Genomic DNA, 22,979 nt, shown 5'->3' on the forward strand with positions numbered 1-22,979 from the left:
ATTTCTTCCCTTCTTATAACTGGATGTAAACCATTTTCCCAATTTTTTGAAAGTTTGAAATTTCAAGGTATTTTTCCAAACAATTCTCCAGAGATGGAAGAGGTTGTTCGATTCGAATGTCGGGACAGTAATCTTGAAATCTACGTGGTTCAACCCGGAGAACGTCTTTCGATTTTTGGATCGTGCTCGTTTTTGTGTTTAGGTAAAAATTTTGGGTTTTTGCTATGAAAAAAGACGAAAAATTGAAAATTTTTTAGATATTCTTTCGGTTTTTGTCTAAAAAATTTTAAAAATTTATAGTTTTTTCAGTTAAAAAACAGTTTGCTTTTCAGTTTTCCGGTATAAAAACTTTAAAAAATTTAGTTTTTTTGGTTTCAGAAAAATGAAAAATCGAAAAATTTTCAGTTTTAGATTTTCAAAATTTTAAAATTGATTTAAAAAAAGTTTTTGACTAAAAAAAATTGAAAAATCCAAAATTGTTTGTTTTGTTATTTTTCTGTAATTTTTCAAAAAAAAAAAATTTGTTTTTGATTTTAAATATTTGGAAAAATCGAAAATTTTTGGTTTGAAAGCATTGTACAATTTTTATTTTCACAAAAAAATCACAATTTAAGAAATCGATTTTTCAAAGGCTTGAAAAAATCTGAAAAATTTTCGGTTTTTTGAAAAAGAAAAACAGAGAAAAAACGAAATATTTCATTTTTCAACAAAAAAAAACAGAAAAATCGAAAATTTTCGTTTTTAGTTTTAAAAAAATTTGAAAAAATATAACATTTTACAGTTTTCGTTTCAAAAAAAAAAATTTTTTTTTTGAATTTTCTGAAAAAAATTTCTAATAAAAAAATCAGAAAACTCAAATGTTCTATTTTCGGTGTTCTTGAAAAATTAATTTTAAAATTGAAAATTGTTCGTTTTCTATTTAAAAAAAAAACGCCACTACAAAGTTTGAAATTCAGCTGGAAATGCGTCAATCAACGACTACAACCTTCCGGCAGTTTCGTGTGAATCGAGCAATTTCATGAAAATCTCGGCACCGCAGAGAATGGATGTACCGGTACAAAAAGTAAATTTCGACTTTTTAGAAATCAAAAGAATTTCTTCAGGCAATTCTACAAGTTTTTAAAAGTGGACCTTCTTATAAGCATGCTCGTCTCAAGTTTCGACTGAAAGAGGTTGCACCGAAAAATTACGAGAAAATTATGGAAATGATTGGAACCACGGAGCCATCTGTCTTTATTTTCAGCAAAATTTTAGATTTTGCTGAAGAGACAGTTTCTGGTGTTGTTTCTGTATGTTTTTAGGTGTATTTTTGCTTTGTAATAGTCTCAAATTCAGAAATACCACTAAAACAAAGGGCAAAAAAGATAATTTACAGAATAAAAAATTCTAGTGCATTTTTCAGTAAAAAAGAAGTAGAAATTTTCAAAATTTTGAATTTTTCAGCTTTTCGGGGTTTTGGAAATTTTGATACTTTTGAATTTTTCAATAAGTTTTCAAATGTTCAAAAAAGTTGTATTTTTGGAATTTTCAGAAATAAAATTAAACTAATAATTCATGATTTTTGGAAAAGTTTTCAGAAATTTTGTATTTTTAAGCTTTTCGAAATTTCAGAGCATTTTTAATTTTCGAATTAAAAAAAATAGTTTTGAAAAATCTACAAAATGTTTAGTATTCAGAAATTTAGAAACTGTGAAAAAACTTAGATTTTCAGAAAATAAAATAATAGCGAAATTCTCACAAAACTAAATCTTTCTGCTTTTCGAATTTTCCAAAAATTTGAAATTTCAGGAATTTTTGGGTTTTGCAAATTTTGAATTTTTCAAATTTTTTTTGGAATTTCTAGAATTAAAGCAAAAATTGGATTAGTCTGATTTACGATTATTCAGAAAATTTGATAATTTTGGAATTCACAAAAGAGCAGATTTTCGGCTCTCCAAATTTTCCGAATTTTTTTTTCCAAATTTTTAGAATTTAAAAATTGCATTTTTCAGCAAAAAAAGGTGAACCTCTCAAAATTCAGGACCTTTTCGTTTTAAATGTTGAAAAAATTGGTTTATCGGAAGATTGGCATTTTTAAAAAATTTGACTATTTTCGACTCGGAATTTTTTAAACATTTTGGATTTTTCAGCTTTTCAAATTAAAAAAAAAAAGATTTTCGGCTTCAAATTTTCAGAAAATTCAAAAAAAAATGCAATTTTTTCAGAACTTCCTGATTCATTCATCAATCCAGAAGCAAATCATCTTACCGCCACATTTTTTCATCAGTCGTGATGATTTTATTATTTATCCACAACAACAAGAAGCTCAACTCAAATCACAAATGAATCGTCTGAATAAGCTTCGAAGTAGGAATATTTCTGGAAAATACTGAAAATAAATCTGAAATTTCCAGACGACGGACAGAGGACTACAATCTTGCCGATCGGGCATAAAGGAGCTGGAAAATCGAATTTAATGAGGAGTCTGGTTAATCGATGTCTTTCAAAGTGAGAATCGCTTTGGAAATGGATGACGAGAATTGCAAAAATGTATTTTTATACATTTTCCGTCTATTCATGTGTGTAAAAAAATGTTTTAAAAAACATGCATTTTTCTACATTTTTCGACATTTTTCGACATTTTTCGTCGGCCGATCTAGAATAATGTCGAAAAATGTAAAAAAAAAATGTAGAAAAATGTAGACAAATATAGAAAATGCATGCGTTTTTTTCAACATTTTTCTACACTCATGAATAGGGGGAAAATGTATAAAAGTACATTTTTGCATTTTTAGTCATCACATGAATAACCTCATAAAACGGATATGTGTCGATTTACAAAGCTTGTGTACTCCTCGAGAAGAGAAATTTCACAGTTTTAGGCTTATGAAAGCCGTGAATTTTAAATAAAAAAATAATTAGCAAAAATAGTCCGAAATCGAGGAGTTTAGCCGAAAAATGTGAAAAAAAAACTGTGTGCGTCTTTAATGAGTACTGTAATTTCAAATTTTTGTTTCTGCGGTTTTTTAAGTTTTTTAAATAAAATTTTAGATTTAAAATTGAACAAAAAATTCGGAATGGGTTACTGTAGCATTTAAAGCCGCATACCGTAAAGCACCTAATTTTTTTTTAATTTTCAGTGGGTTACTGGGGTTTAAAGGAGCATGCGTACTTTACCCTAATTTTTTAAAATTTTCAGTTTGTTACTGTAGTTTTTAAAGGCTCATACCGTAAAGTACCTAATTTTTTTTAAATTTTCAGTGGGTTACTGTAGTTTTTAAAGGCTCATACCGTAAAGTACCTTTTTTTTTAAATTTTCAGTGGATTACTGTAGTTTTTAAAGGCGCATACCGTACTTAAACCTAATTTTTCTACATTTTCAGTGGATACGAGCATGTGTATGTGCTTGACTGTGATATTGGACAAAGTGAGTTCACACCATGTGGATGCCTTTCACTGACCAAAGTAACTTCTCCGATTCTTGGAAAACCCCATGGACATCAGCGAGCATCATTTGAGAATTCATTTTTCTATGGGGATATTACAGTTCGTGATATTAACCTTTATATGGTGGGTTTTCAGCTTTTGCCGGTTTGCCGGTTTGCCGATTTGCCGGAAAGTTTTATTTTCGGCAATATGGTGGTTTGCCGATTTGCCAGAAATTTTCATTTTCGGCAAATTGGTGATTTGCTGGAAATTTCAATTCCGGCAATTTTCCGAATTGCCGGAAATTCTGATTTGCCGGAATGGTTGATTTCCGGCAATTTTCCGGAAATTTTGATTTTCGGCAAATTGCCGATTTGCCGGAATGTTTGATTTATGACAATTTGTCGGAAATTTTGACTTTCGGCAATTTGCTAATTTGTTTTTTTCAGGACATTTTCGAACGGCTCTTCAACAAATTCAAAGTAATCAGTGAGCCTGGCTCTGTGTGCATTATCAATTCAATGGGATGGGTAACAGATGAAGGAGCAGAAATTCTCGATGGAATTACACGTGTCACAGATCCAGAATTATTCGTTGAAATTTTCAGAGATCAAACTGAAGCTCGATATCAATTTTTGGTAAGGATTCGTCAAAGTTTTTTTTAATTTTCGATTATTTTTACATGAGTAAATGAAAAAAAAATTGGAAAAAAGTTCAGAACATTAATCACAAAATTCAATTTTTAAATCAAATATTTTTGTTCGTGTTGATGAGAAAAAACTATATTCTAAAAAGAAGACAAATTACCAAAGTTTAAATTTTTATTTATTATAAATCAAAAAAATTCGAAATATCGAAAAAATTAAAATTTTTGATTACTATTAGTCAAATTGAAGAAAAAATTGAAAACCCCACTTCCAAAGTGAAATTTCAAACCACAAAACAATAATTTAAATTTTTTTGAAAAAAAAACCAAAAAAAAGTAGATTTCGGATTAATTTTGAAACCTGAATATTTGTGATTTTTGGTGTTAAAAAAAACTAGAAAACCATTTTTTTTCGTGAAAAAAACCAAAAGTAAGCCAATGTTTTTTCAAAAGGAAAAAAAAATTTTTTCCTCAAAAAAACCAAAACAACTATTTTTTTTCTCAGAAACACTAACAAAAATCCATTTTTCCGTAATAAAACTATTATTTGTGAAAAAATACCAAAAAAAAAAACAATTTTTTCTCAAAAAAAAAAACAGAAAAAACGTTTTATTTTTGTGAAAAATACCTTAAAAACCATTTTTCTCAGAAGAACCCGAAAAAAATTTATCGTTTTTTTCGTCAAAAATGAAAAAAAAACAATTTTTTCTCAAAAAAAAAACCAAATGTTTGTCAAAACCAGAACAAATATATATCAAAAAAATCTATTTTTCGCCAAAAACCAAACAAAATGTCCAGCCCTCACGCTGTTAGATTTGATCCAAAAAAATGGCCAGAATAATTTTGTTTTTTTTTCAGAATCGCGCCGAGCACAATATCGTTGAGATATTTGCCAACAATTCAATCGGAGTCATCGGTCTTCCACCACAAAAGCGTCTTCCAGCAGCTCTAATTCGAGAATTGACAATTGTTGGATATTTCTCATCTCGATTGCCACGACCGTCACTTGCCAGTTTTCCAAAAGTTGCTCCGTATAAATTGAGATTTGAGTTAGTCACTGAATTTTTTTTTGAAAAAAAAAACTCTATTTGAACTAAAAAAAATTGAGCGAAAAAATTAAAAATTAGATTTTCGATTTTTCGAGTTTCCGGAAAAATTTTTTAGCAAAAGTTAATTTTAGAGAAAAATCGATTTGTTTTAAATAAAAAATTTATTAATTTTATCCGAAATTTTAAGCTGTTTTTCGAAAAAAATTGCCAAGCGAAAAATTAAAAAAAAAAACGAAAAATTGGAAAACCGAAAAAATTTCTGAAAGCACTTCAAAATCGGTGTTTCCCATTCAGAATTCAATATTTTATTTCCTCGTTTACGCCCTATTTCACATGTGGTGCCAGGCTGTCCCACTAGTAAGGTTTGATCTACAAAAAATGCGGGAAATTTTTTGCCCAAAAAATGTGACGTCAGCACGTTCTTAACCATGTGAAATCAGTTGAGAAGTCTGCGTCTCTTCTCCCGCATTTTTTGTAGATCAACGTAGATCAAACCAATATGGGACACTCTGACACCACGTGTTTTCTTACAAACATTAGAAATAGCACTTTTTGACCAAATTTGACCGCATTTTTTCCAATTTTCATTTTTCGGTTAAAAAAAACCGGCAGGCCTGATCAGAATTAATTCAATTTTTTTTCAGAAACGTGACAATCTGTGTTCCTGTTGATCTGCTTGTCGAAGATTCTCACGTATTCTCATCAATAAATACTCAAATAATGGCACTCTGCATCAATAATACTGATCTAAAACCACGAAAATTGTATGGAAAAGACGATTTACCGAGTATTTGTGTGATCGATGGAAACTCGCCGGCTCTTCAGTGCATCGGATTCGGTATTATTCGTGGTGTCAGTGTCGAGGAGCGCATCATTTTTGTGGTGACTCCCGTCGATTTGCTAAAACTCGAAGAACCGCCCGTTCTGGTCAGAGGAATGAGAATTCAGACACCGACGATGTTCTACACTGCTGATGTATGCTTTTGCCCATATTTGATGCGCAAAATATCTCGTAGCGAAAAGTACAGTAACCCTATAAATGCCTACTGTAGCGCTGGTGTCGATTTACGGAAATCATTTATTTATAAATCGAATATATGGAAAGAAAACAAAAAAAAAGACATTGAAACCCATTAAAAAAATTAATCGAAAATTCGAAAACAATTTCGATTATTCGAAAAATTGCTTAAAATTTCGGTCATTTTCCTTTTTGGATACAATATTTTTTTCCTGTTTTTTTCTTATTAATATGAAAAAAAAATTGGTAAAAAATTGAATTTTTAGGATTTTTTGAATATTTTTTTATCGAAAATATTTCGTTTAAAAAAATCTAAAATTAAAAATTCTATGAAAAATCTAAAAAGTAAAAAAAAAAATTTTCTCCATTTTCCGGAAATTTTTTTATTTTAAATGTGTAGCAATAATAAATTTTAGAAAAAAAAGAAATGTTCTTTTAATAAAAAATGTATTTATTTTATTCGAAATTTCAAGCTGTTTTTCGAAAAATCACAAAAATGATCAAAATCCGAACTACAGTAGTCATTTGAAGAGTTACTGTAGTTAGATATTTTGCGCGTCAAATATGTTGCGTAATACGCATTCTCAGAATTTTGTGTTCCTGTAATTTTTCATTAAAAAACACATTTTGCAGCCCTACAATCGTTGCCCATATGTGCTGAATGATTTGGAACAAGGAAATTCTGATAACACGCTTGACGGTCTCTACCAACCATCTGTTAATACGACTCAATTCAAGAGAAGTAGACGTTTCTAAATATCTTTTTTTTTGTTGAAATTTTTGTTGTTTTCTGTTGTTATATTATTATTTTTTCCGAAGTTGTTTTTGAGTATTTATAAATTGTCATTTCAAATTAACAAATTGCATGCCTCACTCATTTCGGCATTCCGTCTTGGTTGAGAAAAAACTGATACGGGTAGAACCAACTTCCCAAAGGGAATTACACAATTGTATCGGTGCCAGATATTTCCGTTATTATTGTTTAATTATATTAACATATTTGCAGCGATACCATGACATGTCGGTGCTCAATGAAGCCCTGTGTTTTCTACTTGGACAGCCTCCCTGCGGCCGAAACGCCGTCTCTGACGCAACTTCGTAGAATTGACGTTCTTATGCAACAAAAACCTTCACAAAAGATCGATCCGAAGGAGATGTTGTTGATGACATCCATGCATCTTCCTTTCCCGATGCAAGAACCATCTACCGAATATTTTAACGCGATTTCCGGATGCTCGACTTCGTATATTTGTGCGGAAGAAATGGGAATCGGCTTCTCATTCCGACGACACGTGGAAAAATTGTGGATGAAGAACTTCTCTCCGGCGAACAATGGAACAGATAAAGCTGCCAATGATTTGAAAAATCAGCTCAAAGTTAGAAGGAAATGTAGTAGCAAGCACGATAGAACAAGTTCATACGCACGAAAATCGCATAATTAAACATTCCCGTCTTCCTGTTCTGTTGCCATTTACAAAAATTTTTTTCCTAAATGATCGCCCGCGTCGTCATCTGTTTCTTTTTTCCAATTCAATTTTATATTCTCCCCCGTATGTTAATTATCAGAAAAGTACAATAATTTCTCAATGTGAAAATGTTTATTTCTTCCGGGCCCCTCCCCAATTGTTTTTTTAGTTGTTTTTTTTTCAATACGAATTTTCTAATAGATAAAGTGGTTCAGAGATTAATCACAACAAAATAAAAGAATTTTCACTAATGGGGATTCGAACCAACGACCTTCTGACTACAAGGCGAGGGTTTTACCACTTGGCCATTGCGCGCGTGCCGCCTCTTACTCTGCGTGCGCGCCTCTCCACTTTTACAGCAGCCGTCACCTCCGAAGGACTTTGCCTCGGCTCCTGCCTTCCCGCCCCTTCCTGCTCCGCGAGCCCACACCTCCTCAAACTTTAATCGCTCATATCTCAGCTCAAAACCATCGCAGAGACTTCGTTCTTCAAGCAATCGATCCCAAATTTCTAGGAGATTTCGATATAGCCCCATCTCAGGTTCGAGGCGAAGCCGAGAACTTGCGCAAGCTACCTTTTCGGGTATCCCCATTCTCGAAGAGCTGGCGCGGCTCCGCCGCGCTAGTCATAAATTGTCATTTCAAATTAATAAATTGCATGCCTCACTCATTTCGGCATTTTTTTGAAAATTAGAAAATAATTTTTGCGTTTAAAATTTTCCGAGTATGCGATTTAGGATTAAGGTTTTTTCAGCTTGAAATTTTTAAGACTGAAATTCTTACTGAAATATTTTTTATTAAAAAAACATTACATAAGCTAGGTGACACAAATTTTCAAAATTTTTGGATACCCTGAACAGGCAAATTTTTTTAAATTTTTCGCCGAAGGCTAACCTTTCAGAACAGTTTTGGCGAACCATTCAAAAAACATACTACCAAGTTTTTGGTGCGACATCTCCACTCACCTACAGAATCCATAGTGTCAAATAAATCGGCTGCACTGACAGTTATCTCTACATAATTGAAAGTTTCAATTTGGAACTAAAATACTTGATATAAAACAATTGATGTGATTGTTCTACTGTTAAAAAAAGAAATTCACTGAATTAAGTACTACATTTTCCAGATTCACAGAGATCTTCATCAAATTATAGAATCTGGAATCTCAAGATGAAAGCTTTCGAATACCACGTTGTATTCAATGACACCTTCCTAGTAAGTCAAAGTTGTTGAGTAAGTAACAAAATATTTCGTTTTACAGCCAATTTATTTATTTCACATTCATGTAAACACAGTTCACTTCGGATGTGGCCTTGCAGAAGATGCTGGTGGCGGAGTCATTGGATGCTGAGGCACAGGAGGCTGGGACACAGGAGGCTGGGACACAGGAGGCTGGGACACAGGAGGCTGGGACACAGGAGGCTGGGACACAGGAGGCTGGGACACGGGTGGAGTCATCGGCGATTTAACAGTATGCGATTTTGCAGTGTGCGATGGCGGAGACGGTCTCTCAAGGTTCGTGGCGATTCCAGACGGAAGCTTCAGAGCCCCTTTATCTTTTCGAAGAACTGAGACCACTTTTCGTTGAGTACCGTGCCCCTTCCGTTCGACAGATGCTTGACGTCCTCCATCTCGAGATTTTTTTCGGGTCACAGTGGCTGTGGATCTGCGAATGGTCAGCCTTTTCTGCTCCTCGGATTTTTTCTAAAATGTAATAAATGTTGTTTAAAAGTTGTGTGCTCTGGCTTCTCATTTCAGAGGAAAATTCAAATAGTAGAAAAGTCAACGTTTAATACTCACCAATTCCAATTTGTGGCCGTCTGGATGGTCGTACTGGTCAATCACAATTTTGAGACGACGCTTGGCATTTTGAAAGTTTGCACGACACATGGTATTCTTATCACAGCACATCTCCACCAACTCGGCAAGCTCCTTGGGTTCTTTGTTTTCAATTCGATGAGGATGTGGAGACTCTATGATGTATTTCTTGCATTCTTCAAGAGTTCTCGGAGCAAGTGGATCGGCAGCACATCTGGTCAGAATCTCTGTGAGGACGACTCCAAACGACCACACATCCGTCTTCTCATTGAAAATTCCTTTTTGAAACGTTTCCGGTGCAAGCCATCGAGTTGGAGCCTTGCTCAATTTTTTCACGATTACTTCAGTTGCTTGCACAGCGAGTCCAAAGTCGGAAATTTTGACTTGAAGTGTTGGTCTGCTGATCAAGCAGTTACGTGCCGCCAAGTCTCTATGGATCACTTTTTTGATAACCAAGTGGCGCATTCCGTTGGCAATGTCAAGGGCGAAGGCGATCAACTGACGATTTGGGATTGAAGGAGTCGACTGGAGATATTTCTGAAATAAAATGGTAAAAATGAGGCATGTAGACTTGTAGGCAGGCACATAGGTATAGTTGGTAAGAGTAACAAACCTTCAAATCTCCTCCGGTAATCAGCTCCATAACCAGCATAATCGGTTGCTCCAACGATGCAATTCCATAGAGCTTCACGACATTGTCATGCTTCAAAGTTCCCATTATCTGAGCCTCGTGACAAAATTCTTGCATCTGTTCTCTTTGAGCCGTCCCGATTACACGTTTCACTGCTACTTCAACACCATTTGTGTGACCACGTGGAATATATCTCGCCTTCAGAACCTCGCCGAATGCTCCATTACCCAATATGTTTTCGAGGTGAATACAATTGTGTTGAAGAACTAATTGTCGACGTGGAACTGGAACAATGGAGTTGACAACAAGAGACCAGGCATCGAGAAGATGATGAATGTGTTGGAAGCGCTTTGGAGTGATTTTTGGAAACTTTGCCAGTAGCTGAAATGATTGGAAGTTGGTCTTTTTAATGAGTAATAGTTATAGTTTCTATCACCCTTCCCATTATGATCTACTTACCTTTCCACAACTCCATCCATCCTTATTCGAATTTAAAGTGAAATGACAGATCTTTCCATCAATCTTGACAGAAAGACACAAAACCTTTTTCGAGTTGCGTTGCATGGCACGACGAACGAGATAAGCATAATCCCACTTCAAAAGTTTTTCAACTGTTTGTCCGAACATCATTCCATGGTACCAGGGATAGAATTTCAGTACATGACTGATGTACATCTGAAATTTTTGAGAATTTTCAGTCATTTTCAAATATATTTCCACGTACTTCCTCCAGTTTCTCCGTCTCGTAATTTCCAGCCACTTGACTTGCTCCAATGCTATGGGTTTCTGATAGTTGATCACTTGACACTTGATGTCCATCACTATTTTCACCAAATTGTAGGTCCTGTGTCGACTGAAAATTATTTTAAATTAAAAATGCTCTCAGAATGAATTTTTTGGTTTTGCGATGGAATGTGTGTCCTTCAGAACGTAGCCAATTGGCTGCGACAAGAGAAAACTCGGCCACGCGAAAATTTTAAATTTTCCGTCTAAACTGTTTTCCCGTGGCATTAACATTGCAATTTGCTCATTTACAAGATTCGAGTTCGAAGATTCGAAAATTTTGACAAATTCCAGAGACAAATAGAAAACTCGGCCAACCAATTTTTTCTCAAGTAAACGTGGAAAAACATTGAAATTTCAGCGTCTTACACAATTCGACGCTCACCAAAATCAGAATGTTTTCTTATAGTAAGTGGCAAGAAAGTAGCGAGATCTTTTCATGGCCGCGATAAACAAAAAACTCGGCCACCGAATTTTTCTTGAAGACGTGGAATAAACTAAAATTTCCAGCGACTTCCACGTATCAAAGTCGGGATTTCAAATTCGTACATTTTGCCATTATCCAACCGGCCAGAATGCAGTAAAATCGGATTTTGCTCCACGAGGCCGAGAGAAAAGAAAACTCGACCACCGATTTTTTTTTCTCAAGCTTGAGCTATAGCTCAAGAACAGGCGGAAGAAAGCGAATTTCCAGCAACTTCTACACACCTACACTCACCTCCTTCTTCCTTAAGGCTGATCCGTAGATTCTCGGATTGGTGGAATCATTTCGTTTGGCCATATTTGTTACGATGTAATAACTTGATTGCCACGATTTGTGATTGTAAACGAAAATTGATAGTAATGAATGTTTTTCACACTGATTGTCGAAAAGCACGTGTTTTTATTTTGTTTTTATGTATATTTTTTTTAGAAAGGACTCGGTCACGCAATTAAATATTGAAAAAATTGAATTTAGTAATTTATTTTATTTAAATAAAAAGTTTGTTTATTTGCATTGAATATAATAAATTTAACAGTAACTTAATAAATTACACCGTAAAATAAATTTGTGATTATCTTCAAATTTTGCAGCTCTAAAAGCACATTGGCTCATCATTCACAGTCCGTAATTCCATTGATTTTATGTTGAATGTTGCTGGACCGAATTCCAGTGATTTATCATGTAATAGGACGAGAGAAAATGAACGAGCACCAATATCCAATGGGAACATTACCTGAAAAATGCTGAGTTTGCGGGTTAAACTAGTGTTAAAAAATAGTATATTATTCTGGGTAAGATTAGTTCCAGTGTAAAAAATCAAAAGCTTGAATCCTCGGACGCTGACTCGTAGCTATAGCTTTATAAATCAGATCTGTGAAACGATCTTCAAACTAGGGGTGTGCGGCAAATTTGCCGAATATGCCGAATTTGCCATTTGCATGTTCGGCAAATTTGACAAACTTGCCGAGCTAGGCAAATTCACAATAAAAAATTTTAGTAAAAAATTTGCCCAAAACTAATGGTTTTGATCAGAAACTTAATGCAAGAAAAAAAATATAATCGTGTTTCTTTCATTTTTTATTCAAGAAATCCATATGCACATTAAGCAGAAAGAAAACCAGTGAACTTAGTTTATTTTATTAATTTTGGCAATTTTCGAGCTCCAAAAAATATTGCTATTTACCGAGTATGACGACTATGGCAAATTTGCCAAAGTTTCCGCCATAGGCAAATATTTTTAAAAATCGATTTGCCGAATTTGCCGTCTCGGAAAATATTTTAAAAGTCGATATGCCAAAATTGCAGAGCTAGGCAAATTTGCCGAAGTTGCCTAGATCGGAAAATATTTAAAAAGTCGATTTGCCGAATTTGCCTGGGATTGTCCCGAAAATTTGCACTTACATCAACCGAAAGTTGGCTAAACTTGGCCAAAAACCAATACTAATATAACTACAGTAACCTCTGAAACACACCTGCTTTTCCGAAGAATCCAGAACTCTTGGGCCAGCCAACTCATGACATAATGTTGGATCACTTGTGTCATCTGGACATAAAAGTACACGAGAACCGAATGTAGATTGTGATAGAGTAATTGTTAGAATCGAAGGATATGCAAGATCAAATGTTGGACTACGGAGAATTGCACGGATTCCACCACCATTCAGGGTTACTGTAGCACCGTTTGGAGTTTTGATCACTGGAACATCTCCTGGTTTTTCAACTGTTGTCTCGTAACTGCAGAATGTTTCTGGAAATTTTTAGATTTGAAATATATATTTTTGAACTTTGAATTTAATCTGTTAATTTGTTACCTCTGAAATTACAGACAAGTTGATCACAAACAGTGTCCTCTGCTGACTTCAATGGGCAGAATTCTCCTGATGTTGATACTTTATTAATGATTACAACTGCATCATTTCGAGATGAAGCTTCAATTGATACATAGAATGGAGTTGTTGAGGAGACTCCAATTGATATCTTTCCATTTGTTGCATTTCCATCAACACATTGTTCAAGAGCACAAATTCTTACTTGAGCGTCTTCTGATCTGAAATTATGGTTTTTGGAAAAATCGAAAAAAAATTTGGAACGCTTCACGAATTTGCGTGTCATCCTTGCGCAGGGGCCATGCTAATCTTCTCTGTATTGTTCCAATTTTAGTATATGTTCTCGGAAGAACAAACATTTAGATTTGCAATTCAATTATATAGGGACCATTTACACAGCAGCTGACATATTTGGAGTTATGTAAGACACTATACCAAATGTAGATGTAGATCAATAATTTGTGCACCTATTCTATAGCGATACCAATATCGATTTGCATCTCCACTTCCCTAGCATAGTCATAGTGTCTTACATAACTCCAAATATGTCATTCACTCTTTCTGCACTAAGTCTCTTCGTGGCGAAAGGGATCAACAGATAACCACTTCAACAAACTCGATGATTTCGTCACATCGAGAGTGGCTTGGTTTGGAACCAAGTGCAAATTATCTGGCCAAGAAGTACACCGTCTCACGCAGGCCAGAGGTAGTGTCGAATACTCTCTGTCCGGGCGGCTCTAGATTGGCTTAGCAGGCCATTATAGAGTATCTATAGACACAACTTTTGCTCTAAACAGCAACCCATCCTGCCTCAGTCCTCCGCATCCGGCCTCTGCAAAGGGAAAGACAGTTCCTGGAGCACGTCGGAAGAGGCGATCTAATCTCGGAGTCCAAACCATCTGTCAATCGGACTTGGAAATTAAGAAGCCGCGGGACAAAACAAGAAGAACTGACTATCGCGTGTGCTCCTTCAACTGCAGGTCCTTGTCTTCGGATGATCGACTTGCTGAGCTGCTAGAAGAGACGAGGCGGATCCATTTCGACGTCATCGGATTGTGTGAAACCAAACGAGCAGCCGAAGCACACTTGATACATCAGGACGGTACCGGCGTCTTCTTAGGCAAACGGAATGAAAGTTCTGTATCCGGAGGGGTCGGCTTCATAGTTCGAAGCACCCTCCTTCCCAAAATCGTAGAAGTACGATTTCTCAGTCACCGCATCGGCTTACTCACCTTCAAAGTGAGCCGAAAATTCAACTGCACGGTGATTCAAGTCTATGCTCCAACTGCGGACTCAGACCTTGAGGAAATCTGCGACTTCTACGACAGTGTTGATGACGTCTTCAGAGAGTGCCGAAGCAAGTATAAACTTGTTATCGGCGACTTCAACGCTCGAATGGGATGCAGACAAAACAACGAAAGGTACATTGGCCCCCATGCCATGGAACCAAGAAATGATACTGGAGAGCTTCTCGCAACATTTTGTGAAACCAACCGTCTGTGGCACACGAACTCTATGTTCAAAAAGCCTATGCACAAACGGTGGACTTTCGTCAGTCCCGACGGGAATCACAGACACGAAATTGACCACATTCTGGCCAATGGAAAGTTTGTCACAGATACCACTGTACTCCCCTCTTTCACAAATGGTAGCGACCATAGGTTACTCCGCTGTAACCTCCACTTCAACAATTGCCTAGCAAAGTTGGAGCAGGTCAGACGGAGAAAACCTCCGAAAAGAGTGTTGGACCCGGCGATTGCTTATGCAATCTCAGCGACAGTCACGGTTCAGAGTGATCCTGATTTAGATATCGACTATGATAATCTGATTCAGTCACTAAAAGAACTCCAAGACCAAGCTATCGTTCGACCGGCCAACCACTCATCCAACAGACTTTCGGAGGAAACCCGAAAACTGCTGAACAAAAGACGTTTTATGGATAGAAATGATCCTCAATTCAAATCTATTTCAGACAAATGTCGTGAAGCAGTCCAGAAAGACCATGAAGCTTTTGCCAGTACTCGCCTTCTATCTGCTGCGAACCAGAAAAAGAGTTTGAAAAGAGTTGCTAGGGACATCAACGAATATAAGTCAGCTATCCCATGCCTCAAATCAACCTCTACTGGTGAAAGAATCACTTCCAGGGTGAAAATGGAGCAGGAGATTGAGAAGTTCTACACGGAGCTCTTCAAAAGCGCTGTGAGCAACTCTCAAACATCTTCAATACCCGCCACGGCAACTCCACCGCCGTTTCTCCCGGAAGAAATTCGTCATGTTCTCCGTTCCTTCCCGAATGGTAAAACTGCAGGCCAAGACAAAATCAGTGCAGATTTCTTGAAATCTTGCCACGATAACGTCATTGACCTGATAACGGATCGATTCAACAGGTACCTCCACAGCAGAAATGTACCGAAACCCTGGAAAACCTCCAAAACCACCCTCATCTTCAAGAAAGGTGACCGTGAGAATTTGGAAAACTATAGGCCCATCTGCCTACTACCCGTACTCTACAAAGTATTCACTAAGTGTCTGCTGAATAGAATGCGAAGATCCCTTGATGAGGCTCAACCTGTCGAGCAGGCCGGATTCCGACGATCTTTCTCTACGATCGATCACATCCACTCGCTCCAAAGACTTCTTGAAGTCGGCAGGGAATACCAGATCCCACTGGCACTTGTCTTCATAGATTTCAAGAAGGCATTTGACAGTGTTGAACACCAGGCAATCTGGAAAAGTCTCGACGAGCAAGGTGCAGATGGAGCCTATATTGATCTACTGAAAGAGTGTTATAAAAATTGTACCACAAATTTTGCCCCATTCCACAGGCCAGTCACAGTACCAGTGACCAAAGGAGTTCGACAAGGAGACCCCATCTCTCCGAATCTCTTCTCCGCTTGCCTCGAACACGTTTTCCGAAAGCTTTCCTGGATTGAATTGAAAGGAGAAGCTGAGGATTACGATACGATCCCTGGAATGAGAGTGAATGGCAGAAATCTAACGAACCTCAGATTTGCTGACGATATTGTGCTTATCGCCAATCATCCGAATACTGCCAGCAAAATGCTCCAAGAACTCGTACAAAAATGCTCTGAAGTAGGTCTCGAGATCAATACTGGGAAGACGAAAGTCTTGCGAAACCGATTCGCTGACCCCAGTAAAGTCTACTTCGGTAGCCCTTCCCCCACCACCCAGCTCGACGACGTCGACGAGTACATCTACCTCGGTCGTCAAATCAACGCCCAAAACAACTTGATGCCGGAAATCCACCGAAGACGTCGAGCAGCCTGGGCTGCATTCAATGGAATCAAGAATGCCACCGACTCCATCACCGACAAGAAGATTCGTGCGAATCTGTTCGACTCAATTGTCCTTCCAGCGCTCACCTACGTTTCAGAAGCCTGGACATTCACCAAAGCTCTATCCGAACGAGTACGAATCACACATGCCTCCCCCACAAATTATTGATCTACATCCCCATTTGGTATAGTGTCTTACAGGACTCTCAATATGTCAGCTGCATGATAAATGGTCCCTATATAATTGAATTGCAAATCTAAATGTTTGTTCTTCCGAGAACATATACTAAAATTGGAACAATACAGAGAAGATTAGCATGGCCCCTGCGCAAGGATGACACGCAAATTCGTGAAGCGTTCCAAATTTTTTCAATAATATTCTAGATATCCCTTTTTGAAACTAAAATGAAATACTCTAAATTTTTGAGTTCAATGTTTCAACTAATCTTGGTTAAAGGTAAATTCCCGGAGGGACGATTTTAAAGTTGCCAGAGTTGATTAAATTGGTCCAAAAAATTTTATTAGGAAACTCGAAAAAAAATTGATTTTTTTTGACAATATTCCAAAGAAAATTACAAAATCTCGACGCCAAACATAGTCGGCTGTGGAAATTTTTAATATTTGTGGATATTCTTAAACTGATTTTCTAACACAAGATTCAAATAGGCAACATAAAGTTTGGCCCTCGGTAGGCGCCAGTTCTGTACCTACACACATGCCTACTGCCAAGGACCAAACTTTCAAACAACGGATTTCTACTACAAAGCTAACTAGTAAGCTACTAACTCCAACTATAATATTTGAAGTCAGGCTACTATTAAGAAAATAAGCGGTAGGTAGGTATGAAGGCACGCCTGCCTACCCAAACTCACCTCATATACTCGACATCAATTCGCCCATTATATGAGCATGGAACCATTCTCGATCTCAAATTTGACACAGTTGCATTTTGCATTAAAAACACTGCCACATTTCCTTTGACTCCTTTAGGAACTGGGAACACATTTGAATCTCTTGGCATAACTCCATACTTGACAACTCCATCGTAGTTGACCCACTGATTACAGTAGTCTTTGGTAAAGTCACAGTTTAGTGATAAGTCATAAGGGACGTAACGACCGTTTCCAGGTTGGAGACCAAATATATGTTGGATCTGGAATTTATTTATTTTGAATGTGTCGTTAAAAAAGTGTTTTATCCTAAAATAACTTACAACTGGCGGGCTAATTGTGGTGACAATCGGAGGAGCAGGTTCCGTGCAAAGAAGTCCACCAACTCGAAGTTCCGAAATAGCCAATAACCCAAATGAGCTTTCATCGAATGCAATGATCCCAACAGTAAACTTAAATGGTTGAGCATAAGAATCCAAATCAATTGTGATTGGTCCAGGACTATCATTTGGTTCAAGATATGCACAACTCAATGCAATTCCATCCTCATCAACTGCACATATCTCTGCTTGAGTTCCAGTTTTCATCCAATATCTGGAAAATTGTAGAATAACTCTTTGAAAGAGCAGTCAATTACTCAATTACACACTTTAAAGATAGGCTTGTGGTTCTCTGAGAGCATGGAATAACTTGACTGGTTAAAGTAGAATATGGACGGGGAGAAAATGAATCAACTGCCAAGAAAAGGAAGGAAGAGTTTGGATGGGATTGGTTGGCTGTTATCTGAAAGAAGCAATGTATATGTTCAGCTAGATTTATGAAATATTATTGAAAAAATTTGGAACGCTTCACGAATTTGCGTGTCATCCTTGCGCAGGGGCCATGCTAATCTTCTCTGTATTGTTCCAATTTTAGTATATGTTCTCGGAAGAACAAACATTTAGATTTACATTTCAATTATATAGGGACCATTTACCATGCAGCTGACATATTGAGAGTCCTGTAAGACACTATACCAAATGGAGACGTAGATCAATAATTTGTGCACCTATGCTATAGCGATACCAATATCGATTTGCATCTCCACTTCCCTAGCATAGTCATAGTGTCTTACATAACTCCAAATATGTCAGCTGCTGTGTAAATGGTCCCTATATAATTGAAATGTAAATCTAGATGTTTGTTCTTCCGAGAACATATACTAAAATTGGAACAATACAGAGAAGATTAGCATGGCCCCTGCGCAAGGATGACACGCAAATTCGTGAAGCGTTCCAAATTTTTTGACGATTTTACTAGATATCCCTGTTTGATGCCCATTTTTATCATCAACTTATGGGGTTATTCAAGTAATGTAGCAAAATGTATTTAAATACATGTTTTTATATACTTGAATAAGGTTGTGACGTGTAATTTTTCTACACTTTTTAATTTTCCGACACTACTTGAATAACCCCATTATTAAGTTTCAAGAAAAGGTGTATTTATACATAGAACAATTTTTATAATCCTTCTTAATTTCAAAATTCCAAATTTTTTGAGTTCATTGTTTCAGCCAACTTTGGCAAGTCTCCGGATTGAAACTTCTGAAGCTGCCAAATAAGCCTATATTGTTGCAAAACATTTAAATAGAAGAAGTCAAAAGTTTTATTAGTAGAAGTTTTGGAAATATTCCAAGAACGTATGAAGAAAGTTTGTCGGCCGAGAGTATTCAGCTGTTGAAATTTTCAAAACGTGTGGATTGCCCAATTATTTTTTAACAAACAGTTAAAAAGGCCACTTCATAGAGATGAATACCTGTCTAATGCTTCATACAACTCATTTTTCATCACTTTTCTGCACTTTGGATGGGTTTTAAATTATTGACATACTGACGAAAATTTGTTTTTACCGTATTCCCTCTATTAGTATTGCACCCCACTACTTAACTTTGAACTCGGTTCATTTTGAAGATATCAATGTATTATTAACTACGAAATGATAGAAATAAAGTTAAAAAATATTTTGTTAGTTGACAATTTTTTAATAGGACAAACGATGACTGAGATATAAGCTGTGAAAGTTGAACAATGGGGTGAAGTACTAATGGGGTTATTCAAGTAATGTAGCGAAATGTATTTAAATACATTTGTGACGTCACAAATGTATTTAAATACATGTTTTTATTTACTTGAATACATGTGTGACGTAATTTTTCTACACTTTTTAATTTTCCGACACTACTTGAATAACCCCATAATAGAGGAAATACGGTAATTAACTTTAGTGGTTCGATCCCATATTTCGCTTGAAGATATCAATGCTTCAAAATGTTGTTTAAAAAATTATCTTATTTCCAAGATTTAATTAAAACAAACCTCAAACATATCAACCCATCGATCAATTGATCTACCAACTCTCCATTCACTTAATTGAGATTTGGCCATATTTCCCCATCGACAGGATCGTAGCGGGCGTTCACAACTCAAATCAGACATTCTTTGAAGTGGACTATTATCATATGGAGGAATACGAAGAGATGAGAATGATGATGGGAATGCTGGAATAATTAATTTTAGGTAAAATGGGAGTGATTGAGATATTTTGTTAGATTATGAAGAGTGAGGCATTGGATTTTTCTGGATGTTCAGTGAAAGTTTAAAACTTCTCTAACAAATCTAGTTTTATTTTGAAAAATTTACAGAACAAAATCTTTTAAAAAAGGATTAAAAATATCGTTTTTTTTGCGCGCCAATTTGATTTTGACTGCTTCATATCTCGAATAACTTTAAAACTTACGTGATTGCTGGCAAATCTTTCCGTGATATCTGATATGATCAATGATTGCCAAACTTCCAACAGTATTATCTTTGAGATCAAATGCTCGAATTCCAATTCTGAACGGTTCCTTAATCGGCGGAATCTCGACACGACATTCCTCATTGGCGGCTCCCAAGAAATCACACTTCATTTTTGGTCTGAGCAAGACTTGAAGATGACGTCTACGATTCATTGCTCGAAGGATGATAACTTCCACTTGAGCATTGTTGTATAGCCAGAAGCTAGAAGGATATAACTGGGATTATAATTTTATTTTGGAATCTATGTTAGTTAGAGCACAGTATTTTGCCGATCGCATACTTTGTGAGCTTTTACTCAGGCAACTCAAATCTAATATGAAAATATTAAATAGCAATATTTTTGTAGTAAAAACGAGAAATTGTGCGTCATATAAAGATTACTAAAAATTTCGATTTTTTTTTTTTATATCAGCATTTTTCAAACTATTGAATCATAGAAGAACGCTTAGTTCGTTTTTTACATATTAAAAAAAATGCAAAGACAGTAGAGATCTAAGCTTTCAAAGAAGAGCAAACACATTTTATTTCAAAAAAAATTTAGGCCCTCCAACTTTGTGCTTAAAATTCTTAAAATTATCTTTGACAATACCTGAAAGTCAAGTTGGCAAATCCTTTTTGACAAGCAATTGGAGCACTGCTCAACACTGCTCCATTCGGATTTTTCGTCGTATTTCCAGCAATTATAAAATGTTCGCCTTTTGGAATTACAGGATTTCCGGGCTGGATTTGAACTGGGAAAGTTTTCTCGTCATTTTTCTGAAATTGTTTAATTTTTTAAAAAAGTTTTGAAAAATTGTAAGTATAGAATTTATAGATTTGTCTAACAAAATCGTCAAAAAATTTGGAACGCTTCACGAATTTGCGTGTCATCCTTGCGCAGGGGCCATGCTAATCTTCTCTGTATTGTTCCAATTTTAGTATATGTTCTCGGAAGAACAAACATTTAGATTTACATTTCAATTATATAGGGACCATTAACAATGCAGCTGGCATATTTGGAGTTATGTAAGACACTATACCAAATGTAGATGTAGATCAATAATTTGTGCACCTATTCTATAGCGATACCAATATCGATTTGCATCTCCACTTCCCTAGCATAGTCATAGTGTCTTACATAACTCCAAATATGTCAGCTGCTGTGTAAATGGTCCCTATATAATTGAAATGTAAATCTAACTGTTCGTTCTTCCGAGAACATATACTAAAATTGGAACAATACAGAGAAGATTAGCATGGCCCCTGCGCAAGGATGACACGCAAATTCGTGAAGCGTTCCAAATTTTTTCTATAATTTTTGGTGAACTTTCCAATGGTTCTAAAGTTGAACTGTATAATTGAATTGTCTGAATAAATTCTCGAAATGTTGCCACTTTCAATCGAGTTTTTGAAATGTTTTTTTTTTGAAACTTTCAGTTAAAACTAGTTCATAAAACCAATTAGTTGCCAAAATTAGTTGGTATCTTTTACATATTATTCGTCTCAAAACTGAAAGCTAAATATTGTATATTATACCCTGGCCTACATATAGCGTAGGATATGGAATTTCACATACATTTTTATTTCTAATTGAACAATTATACCACATTCAAAGTTTGTATTCAGCGAAATCTATAACTGAGATCGTGACAAGACCCACTCAGAAAAGGTTTTATATTCCAAAAAAAGAATAGAATGGCACAAGACATTTGAAGGAAAGTTTTTCATGAATAACAAACCTTAAAATACCACCAATCACTGGTATCCAAAAGCTTATCAGTCGGCGCATTTCTCCAAAGACATTCGGTCTCAAAGTCACAGTTGAGTTCATCAGGTGACTCAATATACGTGGCAAATCCAACGGCCTCTGAAATCCACGTGATTGTGGTTTTTTTTTGCAGATCCTCGTGGTTTGATAATTTTAGCTGTTTAAAAACAAAAAAACACTTCACATTAAAATTGCTTATTTATCACTAATTTTTAAGAACGAATCTAAAACCAGATTTTTTATGAAAGTAAAAATCGGCTGATTTATTGTTGTTACATACTTTTGTTACAGAAATTAGCGAAATATTAGCGAAATCTGGATAAAATACCGTAATTTTACTACTACTGTACTACTGTAGATTTTGAAGTACTTCATTAAAAGCTCACGGAATTATTCAGACGGGCCTCGGCGCGCAAAAAAGTTTATGGTAGTTTTATTTGTTCATTGGATGTAGTATTGTATTTTTTTTCAATGAAATCACATGGTTTTCAGCTGTAATAAATCGTTGACAATCAGTTTTCAAAGTTTAAATAAAAATTAAACTACCGCGAACTTTTAATTCCGTGCGCCTTTAATAAGGAACTACAAAATCAAGTAAATTTCCGATAAAGCTTAAATTTTTGGAAAAAAAAATCTCGTCAAAATTCAGAGTAAATCCAAAAAAAACTGGAAAATGTTGAAAAAAACATTTTTAAAAAATCGGGATGTGGCCATAAATTATTGAAAAAAAATTGAATTTTTCCAAAAAATCGAAAATTTAGACTTTTTTCGTTCGGAGCAAAAAACAGTAAATTCCTTCAAAAAACCAAAAAACCAACCTTCCACAGGAATCTCTCCATTATTATCTGGCCTAATACCAAGATACAAGTCTAAATATCGAAGCTCTTTTTGAAATTGAGCATGACATGCTTCTAGAGATGGTAGAAAAATGAGCAAAAGTGCAAATTTCTTCCAGATCATTATTTTCGAGAGGCAAAAAGGGTGTGTACAGGCGAAGAACAATGGCAGATGCGCGGGCCAGGAGAAGCAGGCGAGAGGAACGAACCGGCTTCCGAATCACTATTGATATGGAGAATAGACG

General features: G+C 35.7%; 4 protein-coding genes and 10 non-coding genes across 16 annotated transcripts; 9 read left to right on the plus strand and 5 right to left on the minus strand.

The window, feature by feature from the left end:
• Positions 1-91: 91 nt before the first annotated feature.
• Positions 92-6,968, plus strand: nol-9 (Polynucleotide 5'-hydroxyl-kinase nol-9; the record flags this gene model as incomplete). Of its 2 annotated transcripts, NM_001268815.3 has the most annotated exons (10): positions 92-202; positions 957-1,054; positions 1,104-1,289; positions 2,205-2,346; positions 2,394-2,487; positions 3,363-3,549; positions 3,855-4,043; positions 4,910-5,100; positions 5,745-6,075; positions 6,752-6,968. In NM_001268815.3, 10 exons carry the CDS (start codon positions 94-96, stop codon positions 6,872-6,874), a joined length of 1,650 nt encoding a protein of 549 aa, NP_001255744.1. The 2 variants fall into 2 exon arrangements, with proteins under 2 accessions (NP_001255744.1, NP_001255745.1); NM_001268816.3 differs by lacking the exons at positions 92-202; positions 957-1,054; positions 1,104-1,289; ... (3 more) ...; positions 3,855-4,043; positions 4,910-5,100 and having other exon boundaries at positions 5,821-6,075; positions 6,752-6,874.
• Positions 6,969-7,131: 163 nt separating this feature from the next.
• K09B11.4 (Ovule protein) lies at positions 7,132-7,560 on the plus strand (the record flags this gene model as incomplete). The annotated part of the gene is made up of 1 exon (NM_070188.3): positions 7,132-7,560. One exon carries the CDS (start codon positions 7,132-7,134, stop codon positions 7,558-7,560), a length of 429 nt encoding a protein of 142 aa, NP_502589.1.
• Positions 7,561-8,831: 1,271 nt separating this feature from the next.
• Positions 8,832-11,596, minus strand: K09B11.5 (Tyrosine-protein kinase; the record flags this gene model as incomplete). Of its 2 annotated transcripts, NM_001047506.2 has the most annotated exons (6): positions 8,832-9,287; positions 9,384-9,938; positions 10,015-10,413; positions 10,492-10,707; positions 10,757-10,885; positions 11,534-11,596. In NM_001047506.2, the coding sequence occupies 6 exons, from the start codon at positions 11,594-11,596 to the stop codon at positions 8,880-8,882; spliced, it is 1,770 nt and encodes a 589-aa protein (NP_001040971.1). The 2 variants fall into 2 exon arrangements, with proteins under 2 accessions (NP_001040971.1, NP_001040972.1); NM_001047507.6 differs by lacking the exons at positions 10,757-10,885; positions 11,534-11,596 and having other exon boundaries at positions 8,880-9,287.
• 21ur-15246 lies at positions 10,810-10,830 on the plus strand. Its single transcript, NR_056886.1, has one exon.
• Positions 11,597-11,763: 167 nt separating the features above from the next.
• mam-3 (MAM domain-containing protein) lies at positions 11,764-22,967 on the minus strand. The gene is made up of 11 exons (NM_070191.5): positions 22,717-22,967; positions 21,870-21,997; positions 20,741-20,907; positions 20,090-20,352; positions 19,669-19,850; positions 17,961-18,094; positions 17,635-17,905; positions 17,294-17,574; positions 13,111-13,346; positions 12,772-13,046; positions 11,764-12,032 (listed from the first exon to the last, which is right to left on the minus strand). The coding sequence occupies exons 1-11, from the start codon at positions 22,856-22,858 to the stop codon at positions 11,892-11,894; spliced, it is 2,220 nt and encodes a 739-aa protein (NP_502592.3). The 5' UTR covers positions 22,859-22,967; the 3' UTR covers positions 11,764-11,891.
• On the plus strand, positions 13,376-13,483 carry K09B11.20. The gene has a single exon (NR_056887.1). It is a non-coding gene; the product is annotated as an Unclassified non-coding RNA K09B11.20 (non-coding RNA).
• On the minus strand, positions 13,377-13,478 carry K09B11.11. The gene has a single exon (NR_000382.1). It is a non-coding gene; the product is annotated as a small nuclear RNA K09B11.11 (small nuclear RNA).
• On the plus strand, positions 16,689-16,790 carry K09B11.12. Its single transcript, NR_000384.1, has one exon. It is a non-coding gene; the product is annotated as a small nuclear RNA K09B11.12 (small nuclear RNA).
• K09B11.21 lies at positions 18,138-18,250 on the plus strand. The gene has a single exon (NR_056888.1). It is a non-coding gene; the product is annotated as an Unclassified non-coding RNA K09B11.21 (non-coding RNA).
• Positions 18,144-18,245, minus strand: K09B11.13. Its single transcript, NR_000385.1, has one exon. It is a non-coding gene; the product is annotated as a small nuclear RNA K09B11.13 (small nuclear RNA).
• Positions 18,494-18,595, plus strand: K09B11.14. Its single transcript, NR_000386.1, has one exon. It is a non-coding gene; the product is annotated as a small nuclear RNA K09B11.14 (small nuclear RNA).
• On the plus strand, positions 20,976-21,093 carry K09B11.19. Its single transcript, NR_056889.1, has one exon. It is a non-coding gene; the product is annotated as an Unclassified non-coding RNA K09B11.19 (non-coding RNA).
• K09B11.15 lies at positions 20,987-21,088 on the minus strand. The gene has a single exon (NR_000283.1). It is a non-coding gene; the product is annotated as a small nuclear RNA K09B11.15 (small nuclear RNA).
• Positions 21,337-21,438, plus strand: K09B11.16. Its single transcript, NR_000383.1, has one exon. It is a non-coding gene; the product is annotated as a small nuclear RNA K09B11.16 (small nuclear RNA).
• Positions 22,968-22,979: the final 12 nt, after the last annotated feature.

This window comes from Caenorhabditis elegans, chromosome IV (assembly GCF_000002985.6).
Source record: "Caenorhabditis elegans chromosome IV".
Lineage (NCBI taxonomy): Eukaryota > Metazoa > Nematoda > Chromadorea > Rhabditida > Rhabditidae > Caenorhabditis > Caenorhabditis elegans.

What these genes read in the sequence shown, in the direction of transcription:
- mam-3 (NM_070191.5), bottom strand. Translation starts at nt 22,858, where the DNA reads ATGATCTGGAAGAAATTTGCACTTTTGCTCATTTTTCTACCATCTCTA. An exon ending in TTTGCCAACTTGACTTTCAG is followed by an intron (nt 20,353 to 20,740) that starts GTATTGTCAAAG and finishes ATATCCTTCTAG; the next exon opens with CTTCTGGCTATACAACAATG. An exon ending in ACCACAAGCCTATCTTTAAA is followed by an intron (nt 17,906 to 17,960) that starts GTGTGTAATTGA and finishes ACAATTTTCCAG; the next exon opens with ATATTGGATGAAAACTGGAA.